The sequence below is a fragment of the Meles meles genome, chromosome 18, assembly GCF_922984935.1.
Source record: "Meles meles chromosome 18, mMelMel3.1 paternal haplotype, whole genome shotgun sequence".
NCBI classification, from domain to species: Eukaryota; Metazoa; Chordata; class Mammalia; order Carnivora; family Mustelidae; genus Meles; species Meles meles.
Genome location: NC_060083.1, coordinates 13714640 through 13735206, shown reverse-complemented (window position 1 = coordinate 13735206; position 20567 = coordinate 13714640). Strand labels below are relative to the sequence as shown.

General features: G+C 55.5%; 1 protein-coding gene across 7 annotated transcripts in view; it reads left to right on the top strand.

The window, feature by feature from the left end:
• LOC123929077 (myosin phosphatase Rho interacting protein) overlaps positions 1–20567 on the top strand; it is a 154217-nt gene that overhangs the window by 71748 nt on the left and 61902 nt on the right. For all 7 annotated transcript variants that reach the window (XM_045984312.1, XM_045984311.1, XM_045984310.1 and 4 more), the window contains exons 4-5: positions 10148–10299; positions 15236–15320. In XM_045984312.1, the coding sequence (XP_045840268.1) occupies positions 10148–10299; positions 15236–15320 (237 nt within the window). The remainder of the gene's footprint in view (positions 1–10147; positions 10300–15235; positions 15321–20567) is intronic.

Below are 20567 nucleotides of genomic sequence, written 5' to 3'. Positions count from 1 at the left end.
AACTGAGCCACCGAGGCGTTCCTCAACACACAGAAGTTTGTTGCCTGTGCTTTTGGTGTCATATCCCAGAAATGATATCAAATCCAATGTTAGAAAGCTGTTGGCCCTGTCTTCTAAGAATTGTGTATTTTTTTTCTCTTACATTTAGGTCTTTGACACTTTAATTGTCATGTATGACATAGTGGGCCCTTGATTCTTATGGAATCCTGCAGCTGTGTGGGTTGGTGGGGTGAGGAGAAAAGGGGTTCTTTCCTGTGTTCCCTTGCCCCCAGTCTTTGGAGTAAGGTGAGCCCTGGTCGAGTGGTGATGTCTTCCCAAGGAGAGCTGAGGGCCCTTGACTGCTTGGAGGGAGCCTGTGCTTCTTTGCTGAACAGTCAGAGGCCCAAGCCAGCAGGCCCGTCTGGCACAGCAGGTATGAGAAGGAACTTCCTGGCATTGGCAGCAAGTGAAAAAGGTCCTTGTTGTATTCTTTTCTCCCTCAAAAAAAAAAAAAAAGAAGCTTAGCCAACCCTAACAAGGCCCCACAAAGGCAGGGAGGTTGGCTGCTTGACAAAGCCTCGAGTGGGTCATTTCCACAGCACCCCTGCACATACTGCGTTGGGCTCAGCAACTCCTCTCCTCTTCTGCAGCTCCTGGGCTACAGCCCTATTGTGGCCATGGCCCTGAGCATAGCAGTTCCCGGTACTGCTTGGGATTAGCAGACGTTCCCTTGTCTGTGGGCCCCTTTCTGCTGAATGCCTCAGAAAGCCCACCCCACTCCTGGATGGGGCCAGAGCTAAATTTTGAGAAGGGGACCTCCTAGGGATGGGACTACCTGCTCATTGAGTATCACCGCTGGCAGGAGGTACCTCCCAACAGAGTAAGTGCTCAGCCCTGTCCTCTGTGCCGATGACACATGTTGTCAGAGCCTGGTAGATGGAACTTTAGCTCTTTGGGGCTGGTTGGCTCTAGCCGCTGCAGTCAAGGTCATGTGCTGAGGTAGGTTAGGATTTGGAAAGCTGGGCTCCAGTCCTTGTGCCTGTCTGGGCCTTGGCTTCCATGTCTGAAATGCGGGGCAGAGGGACAGGCCTCAAACACCCTTCGGGCCTGGGCTGGAGGCAGTGGGCTGTGCGTGTTCTTCCTACAGGAGTCCGAGTGGATTGAAGCGCCTCCCCTGCCAGCCGCACATCATGATTATTTCTCTACCTGGGCCATGTTTTGTTTTGTTTTGTTTTGTTTGTAAGTATACAAGTAGCTTTCTTTTAGTGTAGTTACAGGACTATACAGCCATCGCCACGGTCTAATTTTAAGAACATTCCCCTTACCCCACACCAGCCAAAGGAACCCTGTACCCCTTACCCATCCACCCCTAATCTTCCCCCAGTCCCCGGCAACCACTAATCTGTCTCTATCCATGTACTTGTTCTGGCCATTACCTATAAACAGACTTATGCAGGATGGCTGCACCCACCTCTTGCCTTTCAACTTGATCACCTGCCGGTTCCGACAGTCCTGGCCCCAGGAGTCGTACTTACAGACTGTGGGCCCCTGGAGGTCAGGTTCCCTTTCTGGGCCCTGCCTCTCCTTCAGGCCAGCTCCTCCCCCTCATGCCCTTCAGACAGTGGAGGATTTGTTACCGTCTCACCTCTGCACCAGGAGCGTCCTGCTATCCACTTATAAGGTTGGGTATTCCAACTTATAAGTGAAACATTTATGATATTTATTATGTTACGTAGAGCTTTAAAATATTTATAAACAAAGCATAATGTTTTTTTTTTTTTAAGATTTTATTCATTTATTTGACAGAGAGAGAGAGAGATCACAAGTAGGCAGAGAGGCAGACAGAGAGAGAGGAGGAAGCAGGCTCCCTGCAGAGCAGAGAGCCCGATGCGGGGCTCGATCCCAGGACCCTGAGATCATGACCCGAGTCGAAGGCAGTGGCCTAATCCACTGAGCCACCCAGGTGCCCCCAAAGCATAATGTTTATACAGTGAATCTGCAGTATACATTTAGAGTGGTTGGTTTGTTTCATATATTGTTCAAAAATACGTGCTAAAGCCGGGCCAGCGTAGACATATAGAGGAAAATCAAATTCATTTTATTGAGGACCTCACCAGTTAGCATGGAGAACAGATGGGCAGACCCATACGTGGACTCAGGGCTACATGTAGGGCTCTTCTCTTCAGAGAGGACAGGGTGAGCATCCAGGAGGTAAAGGATGTGAGGCAGACATTTCTGGCAGGAGATGACTCTGAAGGAAGCTGGCCTGTTTCTCCATGGGTCACCTAGGCCCGTAGGAAGGGGCTCTTGAGAGCCTCAAACACAGGGCAGGGAGCTTGGGCTTGAGCCTGGGGGAGCAGCTAAGGCATGGCCATGTTCATTCTCATGAAAGGTTCTGGAGCCAGTACTGGCAACCACAGGGGGCCCACCTTGCCCCGGGTTCTAACTGCTGAACAGTGCTGAGGAACTGAGTGCCATGCCTGGGAGAGGAGAAGCCACAGACCTTACCACTGGATGCCAGATGCTCCTTCCATACCTACTCCAGAGCACATCGCAGGTCTGAGACTCCCATCTCCCTGACTTGATTTGGACCAGTGGGCAGTGGGCTGACTGTACAGTGGGCAGTAGGAAAGATGTGGTTACGACACTCAGACATGGGCCTGCCCGTGCCTGGGAGTGGATGGGGAGGAAGGCTGCCCGCAGTACAGGTGAAGTGTCTGGTGCTCCAGAGAAGGGCGAGCACCCCAGGACATTGAGATAGGGACCGGGACACACAGAGAATAAATATGAGCTGTCTTGCTGCCCTCGGTTAGGCCTGTCATTTTCAAGAGCCTCCTGGTGGCCATCTTGGGCCAGCTGCTGGCCTCCAGTGTGGGCATTTGCCTCATTTCTCAGGGAGAGGATGGCCCATGGTACCTAGAGCTCCCTCCAGTCCAGCCAGGCCAGTTCTGTGTCTTCACCCTGCTGGCCTCTTCTCTGTCTCCATGTAGGAGACAGATGTGCCTAATGCCTTCTTCCCTTTTCCTTGTGGAACGCATTCAGAGAAAATGTATTGAATAAATTGTCTTCTTACCACCACCCCCTTGCTTGTTGGGGAGTGTGTGTGTGTGTGTGTGTGTGTGTGTGTGTGTGTGCACTGAGAAACAGCAGGGGAAGCAGCCTGGGTTTTGTGCCAACCCGGAGCCCTCACTTCATCTGAACAGTATCCTCTCTAGTCTCGTGGAAGCTCTGTGAGGTGAGGGATTTCTTTTATTGTGGTAAAATGCACATAACAAAAAAACTACTGTATTAACCACTTTAAAGCATACAGTTCAGTGGCATTTAGTACGTTTGTAATGTTTTGCAGCCATTACCACTTTCTAGTTCCAGAACTTTCTCATCATTCCGAACAGAAATCTCATACCCATTAAGCAGTCACTCCTCATTCCCCACTCCCCCACTCATCCCCTAGCAACCATTAATCTGCTTTCTGTCTCTGTGAATTTGCCTATTTTGGATATTTCATCAAAACTAAATCATACAATGTTTGTCCTTTTGTCTCTGGCTTCTTTCACTTAGCGTATGTTTTCATCTACATTGGAGTGCCGGTGTTTCTTCTTATGGCTGAATACCATTCTATTGTATGGCTAGACATTTTGTTCTTTTGTTTTTGTTTTTGACATTTTTTTTTTAAATTTATTTTAGAGAGCTCGAGAGTGTGAGTGCAGAGAGAGGGGGAGGTGGAGGCAATTTGAAGCAAGCTCCCCGCTGAGTGATGGAGCCCAACGCTGAGCTCAGTCCCATGACCCTGAGATCACAACCTGAGCCAAAACCAAGAGTTGCATGCTCTGCCGCCTGAGCCACCAAGGTGCCCCATCCGTGCATCCACTGATAGTCATTTAGGCTGTTTCTACCTTTTGGCTGTTGTGAATAGTGCTGCTATGAACATTTGTGTATGTTTTGTTCAGAAACCTGTTTTCAGTTCTTTGGGGCGTAAACTTAGGAGCAGAACTGCTGAGTCATATGGTAAGTCCATGTTTAACTTGTTGAGAATCTCGACTGCTGTCCAGAGCAGCTGCTCCATTTTGCATTTGAAATAAAGGATATTGTTAATCCCATTTTACACTTGTGGAAGCTGAAGCTTAAACTTTGCAGCTTGCCCAAAGTGACTTTCATGGTGATTGGCAGAGCTAGGATTCTGTTCTGAGGGTGGTGCTCTTCTTGGCTCCTAGGCACTGGAAACGTAAAGCCCAGAGGCTACATTAGATTCTTGAGCCTTTGTGGGGAAGAAGGGCCTGGGAGCACGGTCATGTTTGGTTCCCCAGTCCCAGGGTGATGGGTCCACAGCTGATAAGTTCTCCACGCCCTAGCCCCCAGCATGGCTGGCCCAGCCTCCTCCTGCGGGCAGAGTTGCAGCAGTTAGGGTTCATGCTAGAGTCTTGAAGGGCAGGAAGAGGTGCAGAGTCACTGCTTCCTGCAGAGGCAGCCGTGTGAGATCCCAGGCACAGACAGACCTGGTATCCGAGGCCGGGCAGCGAGGCTGCATGTGCACCCCGGCCTCGGGGCTGCTGTGTGTGGCTGGCAGCTCCAGTGTGGGGGATGGCCGGTAAGCCACGAGGACTGCAGGATCCAGGGGAGGCTGGCCACACGCCTGGCCAGGGAACTTCACTGGCTTCTGGCCATGCAGGCAACGGGAGGAAAGCAGTTCGGCCTGGTGGGCACCAGCAGCTCCTCGTCCGTCCCCGCTGCCCTGAGGCCTCTGGCTGAGATTGGGGGAAGCCTTCTCTGAGCTGCCAGAGGGGCCAGTGGGGGCTTTTGCTCTCTGATTCAGGGTGGTTTCGTGGCTATGTCTCAAGACTCCTTTTCCATGAGTCTTTCCAGTTTTCTCTGAGAACTTGGACTTTGAGGCTATCCATCTAAAGAGAGCTGCGTGCTAGGGAGAACTGTGGCCTTGGAAGGTGGAGCATCAGGTGGCCTATTCTACACCTGGATGGCATTTGGTGTCCACCTCTTGCGAGAGGGACTCATGATTCGTTCGAGTCAGGACTCTGAGCAATTTGGTAGTAGCAGGAAGAGCCAGAGACAGTCTCTGTGGTCCTGACCAGCACATGTTCCTCTCAGGGCATGGGGTTCCAGGGGCGCCTGAGATGGGGTGCAGTACTCAGCGAAGCTCCCCATGGGACATCTTCCTTCCACAGAAAATTCCAGTCTGACCTCCTTTAATCCCCAAGAAAGGATATATGTGGGCTTTCCCTGGACCTGGCTCAGGTGGCCTAACCAAGCCTCTGGTGTGGCTCCCCGGCCAGCCTCTGTGCAGGAGCTTATGGGAGCTGCTTTCCCCCCTCTCTGGGGAGGGCAGGGGAACTCATGTTCCTGTCTAGGCCATGTCTGATCCTGCCAGCCGACAGGTTCTGCAGTAACCCTGGGCCACACTTGTCCTGGGTGACCCAGTGGGTTCCAGGGCCCTTTATCCCTCTGGGCCCCACTTACAAGCCATCACAGTGCCTTCCTCCTGAAGCCGTCATCAGGATGAACCTGTACGTTCTTATCCAGGACCCTGGCTGACCCTAGAAGATAGTTGGGTTTACTCTTGCTGCAGTGGCTCCTCCTGCAAGGAGAGTCTTTTTGTCCTACGGGGAGAGTATTCACGCCTACTTCCGGCAGTGTGCAGAGGTGCTGGCTGACCGCTGTCACCAAGTAGCACTGCTTGTCCTGTTCCTTAAGTGGGTCGTGGGGAGTGTGATGGAGCAATAATACAGAGTACAGGACAGGTGGGAAAAGTCTTGATCCCTGATTTTTCATTCTGTGTGTGTGCATGCCCACACCTGTTCTTCCCAGCGTGAAATGTGTGGTTCTCAGTCAGTCGTGGACAGATAGGTTTGAAATACATGAACTGTTACAGGACCTGCAGTGTGCTGGGTTGGCCTTCACCTTCAAAGGCACTTTTGACCTTGAAATTCTGTGAGCACTTCCTCGCCCTGGGCAAAAGCCTTTGTTTCTGTGGGTCTCTGTTTTCCTTTCTGAATGGAGAAGTGGGCCATTCTATCCAAGTTTTACCTGACCTCTGGTTGTATAAGCACAGCTTCCTGGAGGAAAGGGTCCCCACCTGTAGTTCTAAATGGTCCCTCTTTGTACTTCTGTCCTACTCTCCTCTTCTTTCTCTCTGACAGAAGCTTACCTTCCAAACTTCTAGGATCCAACAAGAAGTGGAGGCTACCTGTTCTCCCCAAAGTGCACCTGCTTGGGCCAGGGATGGGGGTGGAGGGTCTCCAGGGGTTAAGGCTGCTGTGGGAGGATCTTTCAAAGCAAGCCTCTGACAAATGCCCAACTGCAGTGGGCAGAGGTTCCCTTGGCCTTTTGTGGGCCATTGGGCAGAGAACCCAGGAGGGCTGGGTTCTCAGCAGGATGTCGTTACATCCCCGGAGAGAGGCCCTTGTCTTAGTCCTCTGGCTTGGTCACTTCATGCTTACGTGGTCTCCGGCCTGGGGATTCGTTGACACTGCCACAGCTCTGCCATCTTAGCTGGTGTTGTGTGGAGACCAGAAGAGGACTGGAAACCCTCAGATGGCTAGAGGGCCATCTGGTGACATTGCTGGCTAAAGAGTTAACCTATAACTTGGCAACACAGCTGAGCTCAGTGGCCTGCAGCCATCCCTTTTTTGAAATCGAGCAAAACTGGGTGCCGCTCAGCCTAGAAGGAGGCCTGGATTCCTCACAGCCGGAGGTGCGGAATGAGAGCAGGGAGCTTGTCGGATGGAGCTGGGTCTCTGCGGATGGCATGGGGGCGAGGGGGGCCCTCTGGCTGGATTTGGGTTGCAGCCTAGATATCTGCCCTTGCTCTTCAAGCAGAGGGGTTGGCCAGCTCGGAGATGGGTTGTCAAGGATCTTTTCTCTCCTCCGTGCTGAGAATGTGGACGGGTATGACCTGCCCTTGCCCTGAGATGGGGAGCTCTCTGGAGGCCCTTGGTTGAAGCACCTGAGCTCTGGGTGCAGGAGCTTTGGTTGAGAGCAGACTAGTGAAGGGGCAGATGGGGGTGGCGGTACAGACAGCGTCAGAGGGGCGTGGAAGTCGTCTGTGAGAGGACGCACTGGCCCGGGGCCTGGCCTTCGGTACCCACCTGGGACAGTGAGCCGCTTCACGGCAGGTGGCACCATTGAGACTCAGGAGGAACTATTTCCACAGCGCCTGCCAAGGGCCAGCCAGGGTCAGTTTTTCGGTTCTCCCTTCTTTTCTGATGACTGTTGACTCTCCTCCCTCTTCCCTGTATGCGACAGGATTAGATATTGCCCACCTCGTGAGTAGTGTTTAAGGAAGCATGAGAGAGGTTGTAATCACGAGACACATAGGTAGTAAATAAATTTTCCTGCATTTCCTGCAGCTGTAGCTTGTTATGTCTTTGCCTTTGATTGACACCTCTGAAGGCTCTTCTGGAAGGAGGTAGAGAACTCATTTTGTATATGTAAACAACTGAGGCTCAGAGAGGTTGTCGGAAGTCTAAGGGCACGGTTCGTAACTAGGTCCCATGACCGCCTTCCACTGCAGGGCTAACTGGGAAATCTCATCACTAGCTTATGGCCACGTGTCCAGCAAACCCAGTGACTGTCCACAAGGGGATGGCGAGCAGTTTCATGACCACCGAGCCCTGGAACGGTAGTTTCTAAAGATGAGTACGTGCCTTCAGATGGCCCACTAGAGAGTGGAAAGGGAGAAGAAAGTATTAGAATTTCTGTTGGCATGTTTTATTGTCCCTGTTTAGCTTACCTGTGTGTATGCGATAGTTTATAAAGTACTGGCACAGATAACTTATCGCATCCATGCATCCCTGTGTCACAGGTGGGTATACACTGGCACCTGTGACACCCATGAATCCAAGCATTGGGTGGGCCATCAAGGACAAAGGAGGAAAAGTCACCTTGGAAAAGCTCCCCTGCCCTCCCCTCTCCCGCTCTGGGCTCTGTGCTCCTGCTCATGGCCCTAATCCTCACAGCGACCCGCAGCATCAGTGTCCCTGTTTCATGTACGAGAGGACCCACCCCAGAGAATCCGTGAGCCTTGTCGGTACCAACAGGGAGCGTGTGCTTCTGCGTGGGGAGGCTGAGCTGAGAGAGCAGAGGCCACGGCCCCTAGTTCGCCCAAAGAGGGTTCAGATGGGGCAGTGGCATGATGCAGAGAAGGCCTGGGATTAGAAATTCTGAAGAGTGGAAGGACTGGAACTGGAAACAAGGAGGTGGGGAAGCCTAGGAGGACTGTGCAGGCCCTGCCCTGGGTTGGAGGGGTGCGCTCTTGAAGCTGTGGGAGCAGCACTCATCTGGGGAGAGGGGCTCAGCTTCTCTTCTACATGCTCATGGGTCTCCCCAGCCAGAAGACCAGTGGGTGGGTCCCAGGCCTACCCCCTTGTTCACTGCTCCTGACGAACCGCCTTGGTTGGTTGCAGGATAACCCAACAAACCCCCTTTCCCAGCTTAAGGACTCTTCAGGAGAGACCCTCCAAGGCTGCTTTCCTGAGGAAGAGCATCCTAGCATGCGTGTGGCCTACCCTCAGAAGTGGGACTCAGGTCTCTCCCCTGGCCCCAGCTGAAGTCAGAGGCCTCCCTGTTCTCTGGTGGCTGGCTCGCCTGCCCTGCTACCTCCATTCTGAGCTGCGCCCAGAGGGTCCATAAGGAAAGGGTTTTGGGAGCTGGGAACCTTACTTCTTCCCCTTCCTGCAGACCAGAAAGCCGGCAGCCATGCTGGGTGAGGGCTCTGGCACTCAGTGCTCCTCTGGTCCAGCTTCTGTAGTTGGGCACCAGGGCTTGAGGAGGGAGGCAGCAGTGCATCAGAGATGCTGGTGGGCTGGCCTGGAAAGTACCAGGAAGCTCATATGCACTCCAGCTGGAGGGGTCCGGGAGCTTCCTGCTTCCTTTCGTTTGGCAGATGAAGAAGGGTTTCTGGTAGCGGTTTGAGTTGGCCTGAGCTTGGCATTCACACTCATGGTGAGTGTGGTGAACCCAGCATCCTGACCTGTAGAGCAGGCCTCTTCCCCATGTCCTGCCAACAGGGAGCTTGCAGCGGGGCAGGGCTAGGACCTACCTCAGAGCCTTAGGAGGGAGGCACCTGATTAAGCAGCCACCAGCTGGCCACCATGGCTATTTCTTCCCCTGCCGCCTTGTCAGGGACCCAGCTCAGGAAGTGCCGAGTCCTTGGGGGCTGCTCAGTAGAGAAGCTGGCAGCTGCCTGGGAAGTGGGGGCAGCCTCCCCTCCTCATCGACCACACCACCAGGGGTCCTGGCCAAGGCTTCCCCTGCTGTGAGAGCCACCAGAACGGGGCATTAAGGTAGTGCCGTGCCTGACTCCAGGCCAGGAGCTCTTTGCCCTTGGGATGGTGACAGCCCTGGTGCCTCACTTCCCTCCCACAAGTGCCTCCCTGTTTGCGGGGAAGGTGAGAGGCCAGAGGGCGCAGGGCTAACAGATCCTCCAGGAACGTCCTCCTTGCTGACCCCACCCCAGCAGGAACCTTTAAATGCCTTCTTTGCTTGTTCTTGGTGTCCTTTTCCTCATTTCAGTGTCTAACAGTGTCAGAAAAAGAAAAAGTTTTTATTCGCTGTTCCGGCATTGGCCGGGCAGTCCCGCCAGGTGGCAGGGGGTTACCTGCCCTGAGTGGGCTCGGCCTGCCTCTACAGCATCTCTGATAACTGTGGCTCCAGCCTGCCAGCCCCGCAGCCCGCCTTCCAGGATGTGGCTTCTCTCCGGCTCCCTCTCTGCCTCTAAAAATAACCTTGCTATTTTGGAACCACCTCCTCTGGATCTTTTTCTCACTGCTCTTTCGGAGCTGTAACCCCTGGGAGACCAGACTCTTGGCTGCCTCTGTCCTTCCAGCTGTCGTTATGGAGCTGTCCCCTTCCTGCCTCTCTCCCTTCCCCCGCTGCTAGCTGGGGTCTTGTTCTCCCGCTAGGAGGGAATGTCCAGCTGGATGTCCTCTGAGAAGAGCAGGCCTGTCACCTCTCCTCTCTGGGACGGCTAGGACAGAAGTGGGGCCATGAGGGTGGGGACGAGGCACAGCACCACCCTGTGCCCCTGTCGTAACTGGGGATCCACACAGCTGCCAGAGGGCCGGGAGGGCCTGGGGGTGTAGGGACAGCCCATGCTGCCCTACTCTGACCCATGAGTGCTGGTCTCTGCATGACCCCCTGCCCCATCTTCTTCTTGCAGCCTACAACCCTGCCTCAGGGCACCATCAACATGAACCAGTGCACAGACGTGGTGGATGGGGAGAGCCGGACAGGCCAGAAGTTCTCCCTGTGCATTCTGACCCCTGAGAAGGAACATTTCATCCGGGCGGAAACCAAGGAGATCATCAGCGGGTGAGTCTGCCCCGGTACCTCTGCGTACCAGCAGGTTCTCGGGCCAGTTCGCTCTGGCACAAATTTGGCAAGATTGCCATCACTTTCTTCCCCACGAGTGTCCCCTCTTCTGAGTCCCCTCTGTCTTCACACCGCCACCATGTACCCGGTCACCACACCAGAAACTGGCCTCACCCTGCACGTGTCTTTGCGTCATCCCAGTGTGCTCATACTCTCCTCATGTCCCACTTCCCCGGGGGCCTCCTGCTGGCGCTGCCCCACCTCCAGGGCTGCGGCAGCTTCCTTCAGCCTCTCATTGGTCTCACCACCAACATTCTCAACCCTCCACCCATATGTCACTCGACCACGAGGGTTTCAGTCCCCAGAGCACACCTGACCTTGCCTCTCTCCTGCCTGAAGCCCCATCACGTGGGAGTGAAGTGCAAGTTCCTTGGTTGGCCCCAGGAGGCCCCTTCCCAGCCCTCCAGCCTCACCCCCACCAGCTCTGTGCCTTCCCTCCCACCCTGCCTTCAGTTGGGCATGATTCCTCCATCCTTCAGCCTGAGCATCTGCTCTTGCAGGAAACCTGCCCCCGTGAGGCACTTGACACCATCAGCTGGCTTTATGAAAGATGCAGATTGTCTGGGTGCATATCTGGCCTCCTTTAGCAGGCAGTAGGTCCTTGAGGGTGGAGGGCTGTGTCTCATTGCTCGGCCTCGGGGTCTACACACAGCAGTCACTCCAGTGCCGCTATAGACCCTGGCTTCTTTGTCCAGGTGGAAAGAATAGACAGTCCCTGAGTCACACCACTGCCCTGGCCTTGCCCTGGTCAGAAGCTTAGGGGGAGCCATGGAAGGTGGAAGTGGACCCGGGTTTTCAGGTAGCTGACAGTCCAGGTGAGCAGAGCTCATTGCTTCTGAGCTCATACAGTATGTGCCTTCCAGGAGTCTGTACCCCTGGGGTGCATGTTACCAGGTCTGTGCAACCTAACCCCACAGTACATGCACAGTGAGCAGGCTCAGCATGCCTGGCCAGGAGCTTGGGCGTTGGATCTTGGAGAATCCCATTGGTCCTTTAAGGCTGAGAAAGCTTTGAGAGAAAGTGAATTGGGGTGTGGTCGGGGTGGGCAGTTAGGGATCCTGTGCTGATTATTGTAGTGCAGAGTGGAGGGAACTAGAAGCTGATGCCTTTTGGTTTCAACAAGTAAAAAAACTCTGAGCACTGGCTGAGCTTCAGGATCTCAGGCCAAGGCTGCTGTATGAGGAAGTGAGAACAGTGGTCAGAAGGTCCCCAGGTTTTGCTGAGTTCAGAAGTTTAAATCCACACTGTGCGGGGCTGGAGCCGAGGGCCAGAGTTGCACTGCAGAGTGACCAGTGGACCCTCTGCTGGGCCTGCCAGCTGAGCCTGAGTCCTTCGTGCTTGGAGAGATGGTTTGCATTTCTAACTCCTAGGGGCAAACGACAGGTCCACTTGGCCTCTCCCTCTCCCTGTTCTTAATTCTAGAACCATATGGTTTAGGAGTGTAGAGGATCAGGGAGCCTGGCCAGCTGAATCAGAAAAGCATAGGACTCTTGATTTCGGGCACGTGGGCTTGAGCCCCATACTGGATGTGGAGATTAGTTTAAAAATTTTTTTAAAAAAAATATACAGAGAGAGGACTTTTACAGAGCCCTCATTTTATAGTTGGGAGCCTGAAGCTCTGGAAATGCAAGAACCCTGACCAAGGGCAGTCTAGAGGCACAGGGGACAGCGGAGAACCACTCGCTCTTCCTGGCTCACACCTGCTGCTGTAGCCCTGTCTGGCAGACAGACAGCCTTCACTGAGGTGCCACTGCCCCGCGGGATTCCTCGGGGGATACCTAGCCCTCCCCTGCGGAGCTAGGTCCAGTGGAGGATCCTGATTAGTATGAGGTATGAGAAGGGGTGTCCTGGGTCCCCAGGACAGGCTGGGGCATGTGTGAGCCAGGGGACCCAGGTCATTGATGTCGTGTGCTACATGGCATGAGGAAATTGACAGCTGATGCAGCCTCTGCCAGGTGGCCCAAATCCTACCATCAGGCACCTACCACAAGCCAGGGGACTGCCTGTCCTGATCCCCTCTCCTAAGGACACTGCAAATACAGGGACGGGGGACTGCCATTCCCATGCAGCTTGAGTAGACAAGGTCATTGAGTAGACAAGATCATTGGTCATTGGCCAGATGTGTGTGTTCTCTGGGTCCCGCATGTTGGCTGGGCCATCCAGGTTTATGCAGTGGCTCAGAGGCATACGCAGAGCTTTCCCCTGTCCTCATCCTGGGGATGGGCCTAGCTCATCCCTCCCCACCAGGCAGGGTTTGCCCCATGGCAACCTGTCCCTGGCCCCCAGCAGCGCTTCTTGGTCCTCACCACCCACTGGTACACTAGGCCTCCTTTACGGAGTCATGTCGGGTAGTGTGCTCCGGGGACAGACTTCTGCCTCCATCTCCTCTCCTTCCTCTGCCTCTCACCTTTGGACGCATGCCTCCCTTGGCGTCCTCACCACCTGGCACAGTTCCTTTGCCAGATAATCTCACCTGTGGGCCCTTAGACCCTGAGACCCAGCTCCCTAATGAGGTACGGATTTCCTCTGGGCTGACTTAGAGCAGAGGTAGTTAGAGACAGTCCATCCAGATTTCCTTCTGGGGTCTTCTCTGAACAGAGGCTTCTGAGCCGCCTGAGGCATCTCTTCCAGAGCTGGATGGAGAGAGTTGGTGATTCTCTTTCCCACTCTCTTGTGCCAGGACGGGCCTTCAGGATGTTTGGGGCACAACTTAGCACAGGTCTTTCAGAGGAGGTGGGATGTAAGCAGGAGTGGGTGGGGTGGGGTGGGGACTCCAGCTGAGCTGGGCCTGATCTTCCCCCCTTCTCTGTGTTCCTGCCTCGCAGTTCTGCCCCCCTGTTTCACTCATCCTGCCTCTGCCCTCAGAGTTGGGGAACCCAGCCTACTGTGCCCCGGCACTCACTTCTACCACCGGTCCCGTGTCCATATTCGCCCCTCGCCTCTCTTCCCTTGGTGTCTTTTACATGGCGACACATCTGAAGGACATTACATGCTTCTTGCTGAGCTTCTGTAAGAAACCCCAGTGCAGGGGACACATTCCATCATCTGTCGGGGCCAGCCTCAGCCCGCCCCGAGTCTGCGGCCCTCTTCAGGCTGGCGCAGGAGCTCACCGAGCTTTGGTCAGTCAACAGTGCCACCGTGGCACGAACCTCTTCCCTTGAGGCCCCATCCTGTGGGCTCGCCAGTTTGCCTGCTTGCTCGTGTCGCCCGTTGACAGCAGCTGGGCCGCCTGCACCTGTCTGTCATGCCCCTGTGCTCCTGGGGCCCTGGAGGGTGAGGGGACTTTGTGCAGCAGTCTTTCTTCATCTCCTAAGTAAAGCTCTAAGAGGGGTCTTCGGCAGACACAGCTTCCCGGGGTGCCCAAGGAATGTCAGCCCCTGTGGCAGGCTGGAAAGCACGTCTTTTAAGCCCACACGTGTGTGAGTTCCTCAGATTATGTGAGTGAGGCGCTGAGAGTCTGCTCATCTGCTGGCCTTGTAGACACAGTCATGCCTCTTCTCTTGCCTCGGGGCCAGCCTGCAGAGGAGTGACCCACAGGGCTTGTGCCTCGGGTCTCCGTGTGCCCGCAGTTATTCAAGCTCTCAGCAAATATAGAACGACTTGCTCGAAGCTGAGCTGCGCTCACCCCAGATGCTGTGATTCCCCACGCCCAAGCCCACTTCCCCAGTTCCCAGCTCTCAACAGCAAAACCAGCATACCCTCCTGAGGCTGCTCTAGAAGGTCACCGACCGTGACCAACTTCCCTCCCTCTGCCCCCGATTAAAGAAGCACCTCGGAGTGCTAAAGACGGGACCTCTCCTTCCTGACTCCGGCTCGAGGGCTGGTTCTGGTGGGGCAGGCTCTCTCTCACACAGCGGCTCTGCCACCGCTCTGGGCCCGGGGTGGCAGCAGGCCCAGTACAGACCCTCAGGGTCAGGGAAGAGTGGGGCCAGAGTCTCCTGCGGTACCTTTCCCTCTGGAGAGAGCACCCTTCACCACCAGCCCCTCCTGTCCCCCTCGTCCAACCCTTGCAGATGTTAAGGAAGCTCCAGTGAGGCAAGCAGTGGACGTGTTATGGCCTAATCTGCCCACTGCATTCAGAGAGGAGGAGACTGAAGCCCAGAGGCACGGGGAGCCCCAAAGGTCGTGGTTAGAAAGTATCCCCCAAGGTCATGGTTAGAAAGTAGCAGAGCCAGATCTGTATCAAGCCTCCTGCCTTCAGCCGCTGCTCTTACCATCCTTGCCCACTGCCTTCCCTGCTCCTGGTCCAGAGGGGACTTTCCAACTTGTGGGCCTTGGAGTGGGTCCCTGGGCAGCTCTGCTGGGCCTTCCCCAAAGCCAAGGTGCCCAGAGCCCTCAGGGTGCAGGTCGGGCCCAGAGGTGAGTGAATGATTCCAGGAGGTCAGCTGCTCAGCCCCTGTAGGTGACCTGTCGCAGAGAACTTTGGTAGCACAGCCGCTGGTTTCCTGCCTCTAGAGCTCTAAATGCTGCTCAGTAGCAGCCCATCTGTGCCTCAGCCAAATCTGCCATGGGAGGACAGTTTTAAAGCCAAGTCTAAACCCAACGATAGGGTCAGTGATGGAAACCGTGATGTGCTCTGCTCATCTAGGGCCGGTCACAGGGCCGTCTCCACCTACACTGTGGTCATTGTGGGGTCAGCATCTGGGCCTGGTCCCAGCACAGCCTGTGCTTGTCCTGGGCTGCACTGTCGGCACGTCCCCAGCAGTGGCAGGCTCCAGTCTGGGTCACGCTCATGCTCTGCCCTGCTCCGCTGCCCAGAGGCCTGGCCACTGGATGGGCACCCTCAAGTAGAAAACATTGGCCTGGTGCCTAGACCACGCAGTACGGTTCCCAAGTCCTGAGCGCCGGGATCTGATCTCTCCTCTTCTCTCCCCAGATGGCTAGAGATGCTCATGGTCTATCCCAGGACCAATAAGCAGAACCAAAAGAAGAAGCGGAAGGTGGAGCCTCCCACACCACAGGTGGGTAGAGTGGTGTCCATCAGTGGGGCTAGGAGGAAGTGAGAGCTCCCCAGGAGGTTAAAAGACTTCAGAACCCAGCCTAAAATTAGGGGTGAGAAAAAGGATCCAGATGAGAGTGCAGCTGAAGTGGTTATGAGCCCTGCATGGGCTCTCCTTCCCTTTAGCTGTCTGTGGGCTGAGACCTGCATGCTCTTCTCCAGGCCGCAGGGCAGGACCCCCCCAGCCACACCCCCCCCGCAGGATAGGGTGGCCTCACTCATGTGTTCTGGGCCACCCCAGGAGCTTTGCAGTGAGGGAGCCTGTGCGCAGCGGTGGTATGATAGCACGTCCATTCCTTGGCTGTCCTGCCAGCTGCTAGTGAACAGAGGGCGTGCTCAGAGGGGCTGTTTGCTGTACGTGGGTATCCTCGTGTGGGCAGGGAGGGTCCTAGAGCATCCTGGCTGAGTGAGCAGCTCTCAGGGGACCCTGTTCCTGCTCCGGGCTTTGACCAAAACACTGGTAAGACCTTGACTTTTGTGCCCCTGCCCTAACTCCCATTTGACCAAAGTGGGGGGTGGCTTGGGTGGGTCCCATCCGGTCTAATCCTTCCCTACAGACCACTCTGCTTGTCTACAGGGACACAGGGCACCCAGAAGGGCTCTCCGTCTTCCTGCCATGCTCCTCAAGCTCCTGGGGCCTTGGTGGAGCGAATTAACTTTTCTGAGCCTCATTGAACTGCTTTACAGAATGGGCCTTTGGACACCTAGTTACAGGATTGTTGTGGGCATGGAAGGAAGCGATGAGCCCGTGATGGGTGTTCCCATCAATGCTCCTCCCTGCTCCAAACTTCAGTGTTACCGAGTGCTTTGCCTTGCCTGATCGAGCCTCACAGCAACCCCCCAGGAGTGAGCAGGATGGGGATGAGGGTCCCTTTGGCATCTCGCAAGGCCCAGAGTCTGACAGGGAGCCAGCCCGTGACAGAAACTGAGCCACCCCCCGGGACTCAGCAGTCCTTAGTGGCCACTCTGCTTCACCGAGTGGTAGAGGTCCGCCCAGACAGGACCAGGGGTGTGTATTGGACTGTGTACCACCACCACCAGCCCACATCCGCCTCCCCTGGCCCCGCCATGCACCGGCCCTGCCATGCACCGGCCTTGAGGGAGTGCAGCCCTGGGCCCTGCTCTCAGCTGATGGTCATTGTTTGCCCTCTGTCCACGCTCTCCAATGAGCCTCAGGCCAGCATCCCCTGGAGGGTAGCATACCTGACGAGAAGTCAGCACAATGCAGTCAGAGACCTTCCTGGAGACTGAAAGTGGGGCGTCCTGCTGGGGAACAGCGGATACGCACACAAATGCCCCAGTTTGAGAGAATAACCCCAGGCAGAGTAATGGCGTGTAGACTCGCTCTGCATTTCTATAGTGATGCTGTGGAAGCAGTGCTGGAGTGGAGCTCTGGCCTCCAGGTCAGGTGACTGTGTGCAGGAGACGTGTTTGGCCCAGACCAGGGCTCTTGGTTGTGTCCCTCCTGCTCGCCTGTCCCTCCCCCCAAGATAGTGCTGGTCAGCCACAGCTGCGCTTCACTTCTGCAGTCGGTGGTGGGAGCCCCGTGATCACACGGTGGGGAGATGACCCACTTCTCTGAGGTGTCTTAGAGCCCGGGTGTCCCTGCCTGCTCTGCTTATTCCCGTCGGAGCCCGGCAGACCCAGCCTGGCAGGGCTCTCTTCCTTCTGCCCCTTGCTCCCAGGAACATCACATATGATTCCACTGGTTTCTGGAAGCTGTGAACTTTCATCTGGGGCTCATCTCCCTGTGACTTTGTGTCAGAAGGTCAGTGGGGTCTCTCCAGAGAAGAGTTGGGGATCTCTTGGCAGGCTTCTGCTCCACAGCCCGATGCTGAAGGTGTTTGGATGCCCCAAAGGGAGCAGGGAGGGAAGCCTAAAGCTTTCAGGGCCCCTGTAGAGGCCGGAACGTAAGACCCCATATCTGGCCTCATTTCTCTGTGGCCTGAGGGAGTTTTGGATAAAATCAGTGGGGTGAGGAAGCATTGCTGTGCCGTGCCCTGCCCTGGGAACTCAGGCAGGAGCATCCATAGGGTCCCACGTGAACAAGGATGTCTTGAACAGTTGGGAGTTCCAGTCATAGACAGTCCGCGAGTTCTTTTCTAAGAGCAGGCCCTGTGGGAGGATGAGAGTTAGGCTGCAGGGGGAGCAGATAGCCTCTAGACTGGGGGCAGGGGCGCCAGCAGAGCCAGGACACCAAGGAGACAGTCTAGCCCTGGCCAGGGCCTCTGAGGCCTGAGAGGTGTGGTTTCCAGAGCTGCTGCTTAGCCGCTGTTTACTCTAAGAGGGAAGACTTTCCCTGATACTGAGATGTCTAAAGAGGAGGAGGAGATTTACTCGGGGTGTGACTAAGACAGGAAGGATGGAGATTTTACACCCTCTCCCCAAATACCAGATCTGGGACTCTGACAAGGTCAGGGGCCGCCTGTCTCCCCTGCCAGGTGTGTGGGTTGGGAGGCTTGGTTCATTAGGTGGAGTTCAGGAATGCTGGTTCCTCCCGTCTCCCCAGCCTCCCAGGCTGGGCCCTTACTTCTCGGCCTTTCTTCAGAGACCTGTAAAACAACAGACAGCTCAGTGTGAGCAGAGGCAGGCCAGGAGGAACGTCCCTCCTGGTCCAGTACCCTGCTGCTTCTCAGGCTCCCCCATGTGTTCTGATTGCTTCCTATTCTCCAGCGTCGTGTTTTCTACCTGGGCGCCTGCTGCTTTACCAGGGCACGGCACAGCCCACTCCGGGCTGTCTCCCTCCTTCGGGTTGGGCCTCTGCTCAGTTTCTGTGTCCAGAAAGTAGAAAGGAAGGCTTTCTATAAAACCCCTTCTAGAGAGAGCGTCTGCTTAGCTCACAGGCAGGGGCTACAGAGGCCACTTCACCTGGGCCTGCCTTCTGTCCTGTGTCCTCTTTCCCTCCCTGCTTTGAAAACCCTTTCTCAGTAGCCAAATAAAGAACACAGACCTCACTGCAGCATCGATCGCCCTGAGCTGTGCAGGTGTCCCAACCATGCAGGACTAGCATGTAGGGGACCTGGCACTTCTCCCTCCTTCCTCTGTAGTGGGCACCTGGGGGTCTCTGTCGTTGTGAATCCCGGCACCGCCCCATCACAGTGGTGACCGTGTGGGGAGCAGAAACAGTGCCGCATAGCTCCAACCTGGCCTGTGCCAAGTCTTAACTCACCATACATCTGCTTTGGAGAAGAGAAGCAACTTTACCCAGAGATCAGGCTTCCCTGTGTCACCCACCCACCCCCTCTCCTGGAAGCTGGTGTGGCTTTGTTCCTGCTGCCAGACTGTTCTTCTGTCTCCACTCATGCGGCAAGGCTTGGCATAGAGGCGGTAGAAGGCAGAGGCTCTGACGGAGGGAAAGAGAACTGCCTATGGACCTTGGCTACCATTCAGGGCCATCATTCTCTGGGACAAGTTCTCCAGAAGTGGGGAGCACAGAGAGGGATCTGCGGGTGCAGCCAGCCCCGCACAGGTTGGGAGGCCCCAGGGCCAGAAGTGGGTGTGTAGCCATGTGGTGCTGAGAAATGTATTTGTTTCCCAAGTTCCCTGTCATGGCTCATTGGATCTCAGGCCTAGAATTTCCTCTGCCTCTTGGGGATCCCTGCCAGCCCACCCCCTCACTGTGGGGGTCACCCAGGCTCCAGAAAGGGGTATGCATATGCCGTGGGCACTTGACCCACAGCATGGGGCTAAGGGCTCTGGCAGCCTAGGCCACCCCTCTCTGAAGCACAGCCACCTGGCTCTTCCTCTTTAGTCCTTTCTGGCAACCTCTGCCTACCCTGGCGCAGCCTGTCTTCCACAGAGGGGACGGATTCACCAAGACCAGTCTTCATGTCACCCCACGCAGCTCTGTAGGAGGAATCCCAGCTCTGTCCCGAGCCTACCAGAGCATGCCCAGCCTCTGGCTTCTGGCCTTTGAACAGAAGACTCCTTTTTGTTGGAAGGGGCCATGGCAGGGGGACCTGGAGTGACTTCTGCTTGAGGGAAGCATTGCTGGGACATGGATTGAGGGCAGTATGCTGACTGGAGGTCCAGGTGGCCCTAGGGTAGCTCTCCTGAGATCATGAGTGCCTGGTTGTGTTGGAGCCCTCAGGAAACTGTCCAAAACCATTGCTATTTCAAGAAGTCCATTTCTTGCAAAGTGGGTCAGAGCTATAGGGACTCTCCTGGGAGCCAGGTCTGTTGGTGGCTCTGACCAAATGGGCAGTCGGGCATTTCCTGGGTCTGTGGGAAGAGGGTTCTTTTTCTTTACCTCATCTAATGAGGCCTAGAATCCTTGCAAGGCCATGGAAAATTTTGGACCTGATAACATGCCTGTTTTTTCCCATTTTGATACCTGGTGCCATGGCTTCTCAGTGGGTCCTTTAGAGTGCCCATCCAAAGCACCCCGGCCACCCTGTGCCACTCCTGGGGGTGTCAGGTGGTAGAACGGGCTTGAAGCCTCAGTCTGGTGGATACGTCCTTGTGAGCCTGGGTGGGCTGTTCTCTCAACCCAGGCAGCCTCCCTTGTGGGGTGTGTTGGGGAGGACCTGGATGGTGCAGTGATGCCCCAGAGCCCAGCACACAGTCCGTGCTCAGTAGCTGTCAGACAGCCTGCTGGTTGATACCGGGTCTGTGCAGGTGATTCATGGACACAGAACCCGTGTCAGCCTTGCCAACGGCCCCTACTCAGAATTGGGTGAAGGTCGGTTTCTAAAACTGAGGTTTGGCCACCAGGATGCAGTGGAAGGTGAGGATTTGTATATTATCCCCCATGTTTAGTGGAAGACAGCTCTAGGACAGGTCTTCTTCTTCTTCTTCTTCTTCTTTTGTTTTTTATGACAGCGAGAGATAGCAAGAAAGGGAACACAAGCACAGGGAAGCTGGAGAGGGAGAAGCCAGTGCCCTGCCGAGCAGGGAACCTGATGTGGGGCTCAATCCCAGGACGCTGGGATCATGACCTGAGCCAAAGGCAGAGGCTTAATGACTGAGCCACCCAGGCGCCCAATTTTTGAGAGGCCTCCAAGCCCTCTTGCTGGCAGTGCCCTCTGCAGCTGGCATCCCGGACCCTGGGCCAAGCAGGGGGGTGTGCCCAGGGTGTGAGGTAGTACTGTGGGGCAGCTGGGATCCCCCATGGCTCACTGTGCTGGGATCCCAGTTCTGCCCGAGTCTGGACTCTTGGTTTGGGCTGTTGAGTTAAGGTTCTCTGCATGCTCTGGAAATGGACTCTTGT